The sequence below is a fragment of the Emys orbicularis genome, chromosome 7 (genome assembly GCF_028017835.1).
Source record: "Emys orbicularis isolate rEmyOrb1 chromosome 7, rEmyOrb1.hap1, whole genome shotgun sequence".
NCBI classification, from domain to species: Eukaryota; Metazoa; Chordata; order Testudines; family Emydidae; genus Emys; species Emys orbicularis.
The window spans coordinates 123,149,201-123,161,287 of NC_088689.1; the positions used below are offsets into that span (position 1 = coordinate 123,149,201).

The 12,087-nt window shown below is 43.9% G+C and overlaps 1 protein-coding gene across 1 annotated transcript in view; it reads left to right on the top strand.

Annotated features, from left to right (window-relative positions):
* The first annotated feature begins 1,071 nt into the window (after nucleotides 1–1,071).
* The window catches only part of TAFA4 (TAFA chemokine like family member 4), a 70,145-nt gene continuing 59,129 nt past the window's right edge, over nucleotides 1,072–12,087 (top strand). The window contains exons 1-2 of the mRNA XM_065408269.1: nucleotides 1,072–1,151; nucleotides 5,066–5,181. Coding sequence (XP_065264341.1) covers nucleotides 1,072–1,151; nucleotides 5,066–5,181 — 196 coding nt within the window. The remainder of the gene's footprint in view (nucleotides 1,152–5,065; nucleotides 5,182–12,087) is intronic.

Below are 12,087 nucleotides of genomic sequence, written 5' to 3' on the forward strand. Positions count from 1 at the left end.
TTGGTTTCAGTAAATGGGGGGTGCTTACTCCCCCCCCATCTCCTACCACTCCCCACCCTGAAACTGAACTGGGGTGGGGGTATGGATGTGTGATGCTGTCTCTGAACAGCTGGGATTTGGCCAGATGTGGAAATACTGTAGTTCTTATGGTATTTCTGTTTCAACTGGACACCAAACGCACCAGGAAATTTTCCAAGAAAGCCTTTTTAATGAGATTTCCAGCCCAATTCTGCAGGCACCAGAGGTTTGAGTAATTCCTGAAATGCATCTGAACGTGTGGGGCTCCAATAGCCCGGGGAGAATTCCCCCTGTGCTGGGGAAGTCTTCTCTGCATCCTGCACCGGCCCCACCCACATCGTAAGTGGGAGGAGCGGGCATGACAATGGGTGGGTGGGGAGGTGGCCCAGCAGAATGGAGCTCTGTTACGCCTGCATATAAGTTACAGCTGCATGGAGCAGCTCTCTCTTGCACTGGGGCCAGGTGGCTGAGGAACAGGGAGAGAACAAATGGCTTTCTGCAATGCTTAGGTGGGACGGCGAATCTGCCCCTTCGTGTTTACCTGATGGAATAAGAGACTGAAGTCAAAGGGCCTGATCCAAACCTTATTGGCAGGACAGGAAGCAGATAATGTTTCAGGTGATCATGGGATCATAATGCCATTCCTAGGTCCCAGTGGGGTGTGGAGCCATTCCCAATCCCTAGAACTTGCTTGGTGGCTGGGCAGCCTTATGGTTATAAGTCACTATGTATATGATCAAATACTGTATTCACCACATTTATTATTTTTGAATGGAATGATCTCTGCATAGAGTTAATCCAATGATCTTTCAAAACTGCCTGGTGATGTTTTCTCTGTATACTTGAAAACAGTTTAACTAGCTCTCCAATACTTTGCTGCCTTTTGACACTCATTGCACTGTAGATGGCACTGTAAAGCAATGATTTTGTTGACAGAAATCTATTAAACATCACCATTCCAAACTCTAATTGCTGTCTAATCTGGTTTCCTCTGCAGGTCCCCAGAGTGAAGGAAAATTTCTGAAATGCAGAAATGCTTGTTTGTAGCTGCAAATGGGAATTTGGAATAACTGTGAAAATCGCACTGAAATAATTGTGTTTGACTGGAACAAAATTCTTGCAAAGTCCCCAAGGTAAGACAACTTTTTATCTTTAGAATTGGCAATGAAGATTTGCCGTTCTGGTTAGCAGTAATGCCCATTTAAATCTGTCCGAGGGAACAGGCGAATGAATGTATGCAAATGTAACATTTTTGAGAAAGTTATCCCGCTGACATCACCTGCTGCTAAATGTGGTGAAATGCTCACCTCCTATTACACAGTGTCCATCTAACTTCAGTTTTTTTTTCTTTTAAAAGAAAAAAATTGCTATCTTTACACTAGTGAGTTGTAGACAACACCTTAGTCATTTTCTTCTTCATGCAAAGGTTGTAGTGCTTTAACTACACAGGTATAGTTAAATTGGTACAACACCCCCAGTGTCAATGCATTTATACCAGTCTAAAGGTGCTTTCTATTGGTACAGCTGTTTCTAAATGATAATTGGAATAAGCTATACTGGTATAAGGTGTCTTTTATACCAGTATAATTGCATCCATAGTACGGGTTGTACCAGTACAACTATATTAGTAAAAAACCAACTCCCTAAAGAAAATAGTTATATTGGTACAGAAACTATGTGTAGGCCAAGCATTAGTGAATGAGTTTGTCTAATATTGGTCGAGAGGGCCGTGAACTGAAATCCTGGATTCACTCCTCTGACCTTTGCAGGGGTTCCATATTCACACCTACAGCCCAGGCTCCTCTCTCTAGATCAGTACATTTAAGAACTGTTGCCTTTTTTAGAGGGTAATTGCATGGCACCATGGGAAGCAAACTGCTCCTCCCTGCACTGCCGAAAACGTGGCAGGTTGCTGGGGCCAGATTTTCAGCAGAGTCCAGCACTCCTAATTGGAGCCAGATTTTTAAAAGAGCTCAACTTCCATTTAAGCACCTAAATAAGGGCTAGGTTTTCAAAAGTGCTCATCACCCATCAGCTTCTATTGAGAACAATGGAGAATCGGCCTCCTCCCTCAGTAAGAACAATGGCAGCTGCCGGACCCAGAGCACTTTTGAACATTATTTAGCTGTCCAAATGAGGTATTAAAAATTTTCAAAAATCTGCCTCCTTGTGCCTGATTTTCAGATGTTGGAGGCTCCCCTTAACTTCACCTGGAGTTGTGGGTGCCCAGCAGTTCTGAAAATCAGGCTCCAAATGTTTAAATTCTAAGGGTCTAACTCTGCTTTCAATTCCACTGCTGTGTATCTGAAGGAACACCACTGGCTTCAGGAGTGTTCCTTCAGATTTACACCAGGGAAACTGAGGTCTGAATTGGGTTCGCGGCAGATAGTTTGGTCTGCTTCCAACATTTATGCTCAGAACAATTGAGTGATGTTGATGCCAAGAATAACAGCATATATCCAAGCTGTATTTTTTGTGTGCATTACTAAACTCTGTGTTAATCATGGGCTCCAGATCGTGCATTCAGGGGCATGTGAAGCAAGGGAAGTATTAAGGTGAAATTCTGCTCTCGGTTAGGCCGTGATTCCCCTTCGAAGACTATGGGGATAAATGAGAGAAGGAACTGGCCCATAGTCATCTTGGCAGAAGTAAGCGGATTCCAAAGCCTAGCTGGGTAGGTTGGTTGTTGGGGTTTTTTTTGTTTTTTGTTTTCCTGATTGCCATAGACTTCAACCAGGATCAGGTCCTAGCCGAAACCATTGCTAATCCCCCTTACAACAGATTTAATGGAGTTGCTGGATTCGGACTGGTTTAAGTGAGAGGTGACTCAAGCCCAGACTGATCTGCTGAAATGGAGCTCCTCCAAGTTAACAGCTGGCCCAGTCCTGAATGAGTTCCACCTGTGGAGTACTTCCAGTGCATGGCCCACTGTGAGCCTCCATTTTGCGTGTCTGATCCTCCTTTACACCATTGTAGCAGTGTAAATGGGATTCAGGCCCTTTGTGGTTTTCCCCCTTTACAGTTTTGTTTGCACAGGGTAACCACACACTGGCTTCTAGAGGCAGGTAGTTGCTTATGATAGGCAGACATCTCCTTTCCTTCCAAGAAGATTTTAAAATCCTGTCTGGCTGCTTTAAGTACCACATCATTTTCTTAAATCAATAGCCACCATTTACTTTTTAAATAGTCATCGTACAACAAAGACGCTGCAAGGTCCCCTGAACATGCACCCATGTGGCTGTTTTCTTCACCAATGTATTTTTTTCTCAATCATAAGATAATGGGTGTTGCTAAAATATATTTACAACAGGCTCTTAGCCTGATAGTTTGTGATATTACAAAGTGCTCCTGTGAGCTGTTTGGGCAGTACCAATATTGCCACTAATGAACAAGCGGAGAAGGAAAGCACTTTATAATGCAGGAAAGGAAAAAGAGGCAAGCCGTTCTAAATGAGAAAACATGAGATCTGGTTTTTGATGGTGTGTACGTCTTTTAAATGTTTAAAATCGAATGGAAATGCTTCCTGGAGACGTTACGGTAGAGGTGAACATTTTGTGAGGTCTCCTCTTTATATTTTTTGTAAACGTTCAGAATGTTCACCCACTTGCACGATCTGATTAGCCTAACAGTTTGAGGTACTTTATAATCAAACCAGCAAGTGCCCTTGCAATTGCATCAGGAAAGCTGAACTGAAATCTGCCAAAAAAAAAAGTACACCTCTACCCCGATATAACATGACTTCGGATATAACGCGGTAAAGCAGGGCTCCGGGGGGGGGGGGGGGTGCTGCGCACTCCGGCGGATCAAAGCAAGTTCGATATAACGCGGTTTCACCTATAACACAGTAAGATTTTTTGGCTCCCGAGGACAGCGTTATATGGGGGTAGAGGTGTACCATATAGTTTTGTTTTGTTCATTTTTTGAGAGTGGTGTTTTGGTATCAATAAGAATGCTCAAGGTAGACATTTCCAAATCCCAGCATGCTGGTTAACTGCAGATCAGGAGTCGCTGCTATGAAAACAGCATTTAGTTCAATTTATGCACATCCATAAACTATTTTTAATTAGTTTGAGACATTCTCGCATACAGCATTTGCTGAAAAGATGGAATCTAAGGGTACAAGTGCAAAGCGCACTCTTGGGTACTTTGTATAAATAATACATCATCATAATTCAATTTAAGAAAATGATCACATTACCTTTCCACATGATGCATGCTACTGTGGAAGCCATGGCAGAGCAATGAAAGCCGGGAAGACCTGAGCTCTAACGCTGCCTTCCACTGGGCCTGATTCTGCCACCCTTACATGGTAATGTTTCTTACTCCTCGAATAGTCCCATTGATTTCCATGGAATGAGCTGTGGAATGAGTTGCTACTCCGCATGAATGAGAATACGGGAATCTGCCCTTTATATTGCAGCAGTGCTGAGAGGAGCAGTTCCCCAACACCTTGATGTGGTAGGCAATGCTCACAAAGCAGATTGCAGCCAGATTTCCATCTGGGCTCAGCCCCCAGCAGCCCCCATTATTCTCAGTGGGAGCTGTTGTATGTTGAGCCATTGTAAAAACCCAGCGACTTCACTTAGGTGCCTAAATAGGAGCTGAGCTTTGTTTTGAAAATCTGTCCTGAAAATTATTAGAGGGATTTTCCTGTTCTGTTTCTGAATCTGAGCTGGGTCCAGTTTAAGACCCTCACCTGCTCAAAGTGACATTCAGTCTGTCTGTATTTAAATCGAATGTTGCTTTGAGTAGGTGAACGTGCAAGGTTCTTACTTTTAAACCTCAGATTCACAGGACCTAATGAAGTCACATAAGAACCTGCATGGGTGTGTCAATCACCACTGCAGCGCTTCTAATTACGAAACACACTTGGCAAGGAATTGATCCCAACCCAAGTGTGAATTTGATTTTTGTCAGTATTACCTGGTAATAAACCATTTCAGTCACTCGTCAGCGTCTTTTCAGCTTTCCTCTTCCCAGCAGCATTTTTACACTGTTCCCTAGTTATATTGTTCTTTCACTCAGCTGCTTTCTTTTCTGCCTACAGGATGAGATTCTGTGCCAAATCAATGCTTCTATCTCACTGGCTCTTTCTGGTCTATGTGTTAATGGTGTGCTGTAAATTGTTGTCCGCCTCTAGCCACCATCCCCGAGGGCACACAGGTAGGAGCTTTTAAACTCATTACATGCCACTGAGACCAATTAATAACACTTGCAGAATGTTAGAGTCCACTTTTTAGCCATGGATAATTGATGAAGCTGTTGACAATGTGTTATAATCAGTGCAAAAGGTTAAAATAACAGCAAAAAAGAGTTGTTGTAATTTTATGTAGTGCCGTTCACAAGGCAGTTTTGGAGCAACTTCACAGCTGCTAAGATTTTTGGGACTTGTTCTTATCATTTTCCTTTTCTTTTTTAAATCTTAAAGAGTTATTCCTATTGTTTCTGTTCTGAAGTATAGCTTTAACTTCCTCCTCTTAATGTAGGCCCTTATCAATGGAAAGATTCCCATTGGATCAGGCCCATAGTGCTACCTGAGTCAGTCCTTCCATTAAATTACCCATACCCTTCTTGTTAAATTAATCCTTACTGGATATTATCCATTTCCCTAGCATGGATATTGAGGCAAACAGTGAAAAGATATGATTGAATCCGAAGAGGAAGTTGTTTTCTTGCAATGTCAGATGGTAGCACTCTTCTCTCTCTAGATGAGAACCTCAAGTCTGATGCCCAGACTTGGGCTCATTCCCAGTGCTAACTCTAGGGTGACCAGACAGCAAGTGTGAAAATCAGGACAGAGGGTGGGGGGTAATAGCAGCCTATATAAGAAAAAGCCCCAAATATTGGGACTGTCCCTATAAAATCAGGACATCTGGTCACCCTAACTAACTCTGCTGTTCAGTACTAGAAAGTGGAGCTTCATTTGTTAGAGGTTCCATCTTTCAGGTGAAACAATATGTTGATGTTCTTCCTAGCCTCCTCCCGTGACTTGTCCAGGTGGAAGCTAAAGGATCCCTGTGGTCTTGCCAAAACCCCTTCTCTATTTAAAAAAAGTTCCAGCAACCAGGGTCCTATATGAACTCCATACAGCTGCTGTATTTGTCTACATGCTCATGCTAATCAGCATTGTTGCATCTTGAAGAGTTGCACAAAGCACTAACTTGGATTTGTACTATAACTAACATTCAGCTGCTACCCAGTTATCACTTGGGGTTCTCCAACATTGTGAATCATCTTTATCAGGCTGCTATGTGTTACCTGGCACTGCTTTTGCAACTTGAAAACATTGAGCGCACTGATTGATTCATGAGCTATTGCAATTTAACCTTTCTGTTGCACAGAAAAGGTCTCAGGCTCACTTTGATGCCTTGAGTAGTAGGATTTATGGGAAATTAAACAGCAAAGAAACGGTAAACATTAGTTATTTTAGGACAGATATTTGCTGGGGAAAACTGACATAGCTCCAGTCACGTCAGTAGGAATGAACTGATTTATACTACCTGAGGCTGTGGCCTAATATGTATAGTTTGATGTAAATCTGATCTGAAACGGAAGTGATAGCTTGGTAGTACATGTGCTGGAAGAGCTTGGTTGCTGCTGCTTGCACCAACTGATAGATGACATTCTAATTAGGTAAGATACACTGTAAAACGTTCTGCACATGGCTAAAAAGTTTCAGCACTACTCCAGTCAATTGAACACCAGAGGATGATCTAGTGCTACCCTTGTCTCCCAGATAGCCCCTTTCCTCCTCTGTGGAAATGACTCGACTCGAGTCACACATTACAGGGGAAAGATTGGTTACAGACAATTGCACGTTGACCGAGGGAGGACTGGATGCAGACAATTGAGTGTGGCCTTTCCTGAAAACGGTAATTTCTGAGCAGCGGGTTCCTGATCCGACACCACAGTTGAATTTTCTTTCTTGAATGCAACAAAATTATCAGTCGGAAAACACGCTTCTATAGATGTTGTCATTCAACCAAGAATTCAATCACAGCCTTGTAAAAATTAGTTTTTTTCATGCCTTTTAAACTGCACTTTACATACAATCCCAAGGGAAATACCTGTGACAGGAAGAGAACATCTATTATGTGTATGCATGATGGGTGTTTATGAAACAGTACAAATGATGGTATTCTTTTCACTTTACATGTCAGAATACTTAATTGCATATTTTGAGTTGACAAAAAATTTTTCTCTCCGTATCAAGCAGCTATTGTAGAGTATAAACAACCTACTTGAAAATTACATAAATCTGCTTTAGTGGATCACTCTTGGGTAGGTCCAAGATGCATACAACTAAGAGACTCTTAAACTTTTGCTTCTTATGATAAATTAGGCCAAAATCTGTGGTGCGTACTCAGGCAGAGCTCCCTTTCAACTGGAATTTGACCTTTGTTTTATATAAGGCTGTATATTTAAGCGATTATACTTATCTCTTAGTACAGAATTAATGACCCAATTCTTGGGTGGAGATCTAGGAAAACATCTGCTGTCAATAGGTTGCTTTCAAAGTGGCTGGGAGAAAGTGTTAACCCTGGAGGCACTCAAAGGGCATAAGAACAAATTCAAGCTTTCATCACAATGCAGAAATCTTCCTTCCTCCCTTAGTCAAACAGCTGCAGTGTGTCGTTGACATGGGGAGATAAGAAATATGTCTCACTAGAGTGACATTACAATGGAAATCTGAGCCAAAGTTAAAACGGCACTGTTTTGCTTACTAACTGAACACCGTCAGTGTTCTGTGTTCAAGTTCACTGTATACCAGGAATGATCGACGATAAGAGACTCACAGATTAGACCTTCCTTCCTGACATTCTGCTCCCAAAGAGCTGTTCTTTAGTTTCAGCAACTTCTGAGGAGTTTGTACCTTCTCCCTCCAGCCCCAAAACAGCACCAGTGTTTTTTAAAAGTGATAGTGTAAGAGGAACCTTTTGCCAGTAGGTAGTAATGTTCACAGTATCCCTTTAACAATACACCTCTACCCCGATATAACACAAATTCGGATGTAACGCGGTAAAGCAGTGCTCCGGGGGGGCGGGGCTGTGTGCTCCGGTGGATCAAAGCAAGTTCAATATAACGCGGTTTCACCTATAACGCGGTAAGATTTTTTGGCTCCCGAGGACAGCGTTCTATCGAGGTAGAGGTGTAATTTCACTTTAACAGGAGTGGACAGAGCTTGGTCTTGGTAGCCTCCAGAAGGAGAGGTTGCACATGTTCTGAGAAATGCTTATGCCCACTGAACGGGTAGCAATACAGCATGTTCATAGTATCCCCTAGGGCCTAGCTTTTCAAAAGAGACTAGTGGTTTTGGGTGCCCAGTTTGAAACACCTTAAAAGGGCCTGATTTTTCAGAAAGTGCTGAGCATCCACCCCTGAAAATCAGGCCCCTTAAAGTGTCTCAAGTCCCCAAAGCATTGATCACTTGTGAAAACGTAGATCCAAATACCAGTATTACTGAGGAAGTTGATTAACCCCTAATGCCAGGGGCTGGTAGGATTCAAGCTGGAAAACCCTGCTAGTTTTTTTTCTCTTTTAAGACCCTGATGCAAGGAAAGACTCCCATTGACCTCACTGGTGTTGGTCTGGGCCATAAAGAGTACGAAGTTCGACAGCTGTCTCACCAATACACAGGAGTGACTCTATCCGTAAGAAGCCAGCAATCAGCAGAATGCTGTCAAAGTGGAGGTGCCCTGAAACATCTTGTCTGACAAAAAGGATCTAGGCACTACACTACTGGAAGGCGGCAACACAGAACAGACCGTCAAGATACAATGCATTAAAACTAGAGATCTGAGATCCTGATCTTGACCCCAACGTAGAGGTTTGGGTTCATTTGTAATTTAAAATAGTGTAAGCTGTTTGACATACATTTCGAAAACATGCTTTAAAACAGTGGTAAATAAGCACTGAACAGGAAGAAATATCATTCCTATACTGTGCTGGAATGGGGTGAGGCCACTTTTAGTATAACAAAGGTATCATTTCCATCTTTGTTTAGCAGTCATAGATGACAAGTTAGAATGTGTGGAATAAATACTTTCTCAGGTAACAGACAACTTATAGGCAAGATTTGCAGGGCAATTATTTCTTTATTTTTGTGGGTGTGCTGCCTCTGTCACAAGCCAACTGAGTAGCTTTGGCTTTCTTCACGCTATGCCTTATTCCTTTGCTACGATAGCTACCTGAAATGCTCCCAACCTGGGTCTGCTTCCAAGTGGTTGGATACTGTGACTAAATAATACTTGGCTTGTTCTTACCCAGCCAAATGCATGTATTTAATACCAATTTAGAATCGATTGGGTTGTGAATGCCAGAGAGAAGGGTTCATAGTTTGAGCCACTTGTTAGGAGCAGGGCTATCTGCCACTGCTACTTCTGCAAAGCTGTTTTGTAATTTGTTGCAATAATCAATTTGTAAGCACCTAGAGGATAATAGAGTTCTAAGGAATAGCCAACACGAATTTGTCAAGAAGAGGACCCAGTGGACCTAGACCATCTCTGAACTACATACTTTTTAGGTGGTTTCAGAGTAGCAGCCGTGTTAGTCTGTATCCGCAAAAAGAACAGGAGTACTTGTGGCACCTTAGAGACGAACAAATTTATTTGAGCATAAGCTTTCGTGGGCTACAGCCCACTTCTTCAAATGCATAGAATGGAACATCTAGTAAGGAGATATATATACATACAGAGAACATGAAAAGGTGGAAGTAGCCATACCAACTCCAAGAGGCTAATTAATTAAGATGAGCTATTATCAGCAGGAGGGAAAAAAAACAAAAAACTTTTTTGTTGTGATAATCAAGATGGCCCATTTTCAGACACCTCATTCTAACTTGTCAGCTATGTCCATGTACCCGCCCCATAAAAGGGGGAAGGGCTGTGGTCCTGCTTCCATCTCTTTCTCCCCCCGCACACCTACTCCCACCCCCCAAAAATTGGATTTTTGGAATGACAGGTGACTGGATACTGGTTTGGTTACAGAATGTGAAGGAGGTTTTGTCTAGAGATGGATCAGGATCAGACCCACAGATCTGGGCAAGGGGGACGTGTGACTTTGAATCTGGATCCAAATTTTGCAAAGGGCCCTATTTTTATAATACACCAAACCAAATCCTTGCTATTTAGAACAGGGTGAAAATCTGACTGAATCTTGCTGCTTTGCCCCAGCTCCAATATTGGGTTTGAATTTGCTCAGCTCTTCGTGATTTTAAACAAGAACTTGACTGTTAGCCTTGATGCCTCGCTACCACTGCATAGATGCAATCCAACACAGGGGAAGGCAGTGGTTGGTAGAGATAAGTTGGTGCCTTGCTGGATCCCTGGTCAATGACCTACTGGGGTGCTTGGGGCCTCCTGGTCCTTGCCACCAAACAAAGGGATGGTCAGAATCACAGGCATCAACTTTTTTCTGCGCCAGTGGGTGCTTGCGCCCCTGGCCCCGCCCCTGCCCCGACTCCACTCCTGCCCCAAAGTCCCCGCCCTAACTCCGCCCTTCCCTGCCCCTATTGGACCCCTCCCCAAATCCCCGCCCTGGCCCTGCCTCCTCCCCCAAGCGCGCTGCATTCCTCCTCCTCCTCCCAGGCTTGGCGCGCGAAACAGGTGTTTTGCGGTGCAAGCGCTGGGAGGGAAGGGGGAGAAGCAGGATGCAGCGGCACACTCTGGGAGGAGGCAGAGGTGAGCTGTGGCAGGGTGGGAAGCTGCCGGTGGGTGCAGAGCACTCACCAATTTTTCCTCATGGGTGCTCCAGCCCCGGAGCACCCACGGAGTTGGCGCCTACAGTCAGAATGACTTCTGTGCCTTAGATGGAGTTCACTCCCTCTCGAGAGTCTGCTCTTGAGTACACAGGGTACAACGTATAGGGTTTGTACAGGTTAAGTACGGCAGTAATGGCTGCTCGTCACTGGCCCTTCGGCTATGGAAGCGTGGGACATGCACGGCTCTGCAGGGTGGGGAGTGGGCTCAAGAGTGGAAAGCAGTGGCTCAGAATGATGATGTGGAGGAAAACCCTCCTATATTGTCAGTTCCATCCCTCTTCACTTGGTGACATCCCGTCAGAGGGCAATGGAAAAATCCGTGCTTTGAAGCCCGCAACCTTCTCTAGCGACTCCTTAAAGCAGAGCCCTGCTCTGTATGGTTTACAAAGGAACCGCGATTTATAGTGAATGCAAGGGCCAGCTTTCATTTGCAAACTCTGACGGGGCAGGATTGCACCCATATTGATGATCATTTTCCGGGATTCCACCAGTGTTCTACTTTGCATTCTTTAAGCGATGCTTGAATAGGGAAGACAGATATCTGTACCAGCTCAGTTTGTATAAAAACAATCTTAATGAATAATACAGGAGTGCATTTGACACCGAAAACAAAGCCTCTCCCTGCTGCTGCTTTCCCTCCTTGCTTGCTGGGCTTAGGGAAAGAAGTGTCTTTTTCAAACGTGCTTCCCCGCTTCTTGCAGTGCTTTCCTGGGAGATGTTAGCTCCGCCTAGCAGTGGGACCATCAAATTAAGTCCATCGTCCGCCATCCGGGAAAATCTCCTGTCATTCACTGTGTGCAAGTGTTGTATGTGTATGGGCAGAGAGTGAAGAGCTACCGTTGATGGACTGGCAGACTGTCTGCAGCACCAGAAGAGAATGTCTGGAAAATCCGATCTTTAACAAACCCTTCTTCTGTTCCACAAACCAAAGCTGAAGAAACAGTCATCAGCCTGGCAAAAGCTAGTGAAATACACTGTCCCCCTCTCTAGTGGTTAGTCGAGTACAGGATAACCGCCTACTACAGCTGACAGCCTAACTGCTGTGAGGAGTTAATGGGTGTGTGTGTGGTGGTGGGGAAATATTACATAAGTAAAGTGGGGTATGGTATTGGGAATCTGATCAGAAGCAGGGGCAAGAGTAGTGTAGCAGCACAGTAAGAGTCTGAAAGAGTGAAGTGTGTGTGTGTGTGTGTGTGTGAGGGACTGGATGTTGTTGGGGTGGATTAGGGAGCATAGTGGCAGCCTGCAGAACAAATGAAATCTTTGTAACCAGAAGGGCAAAAAACAGAGAGTCATTCCTTAGGCACAAA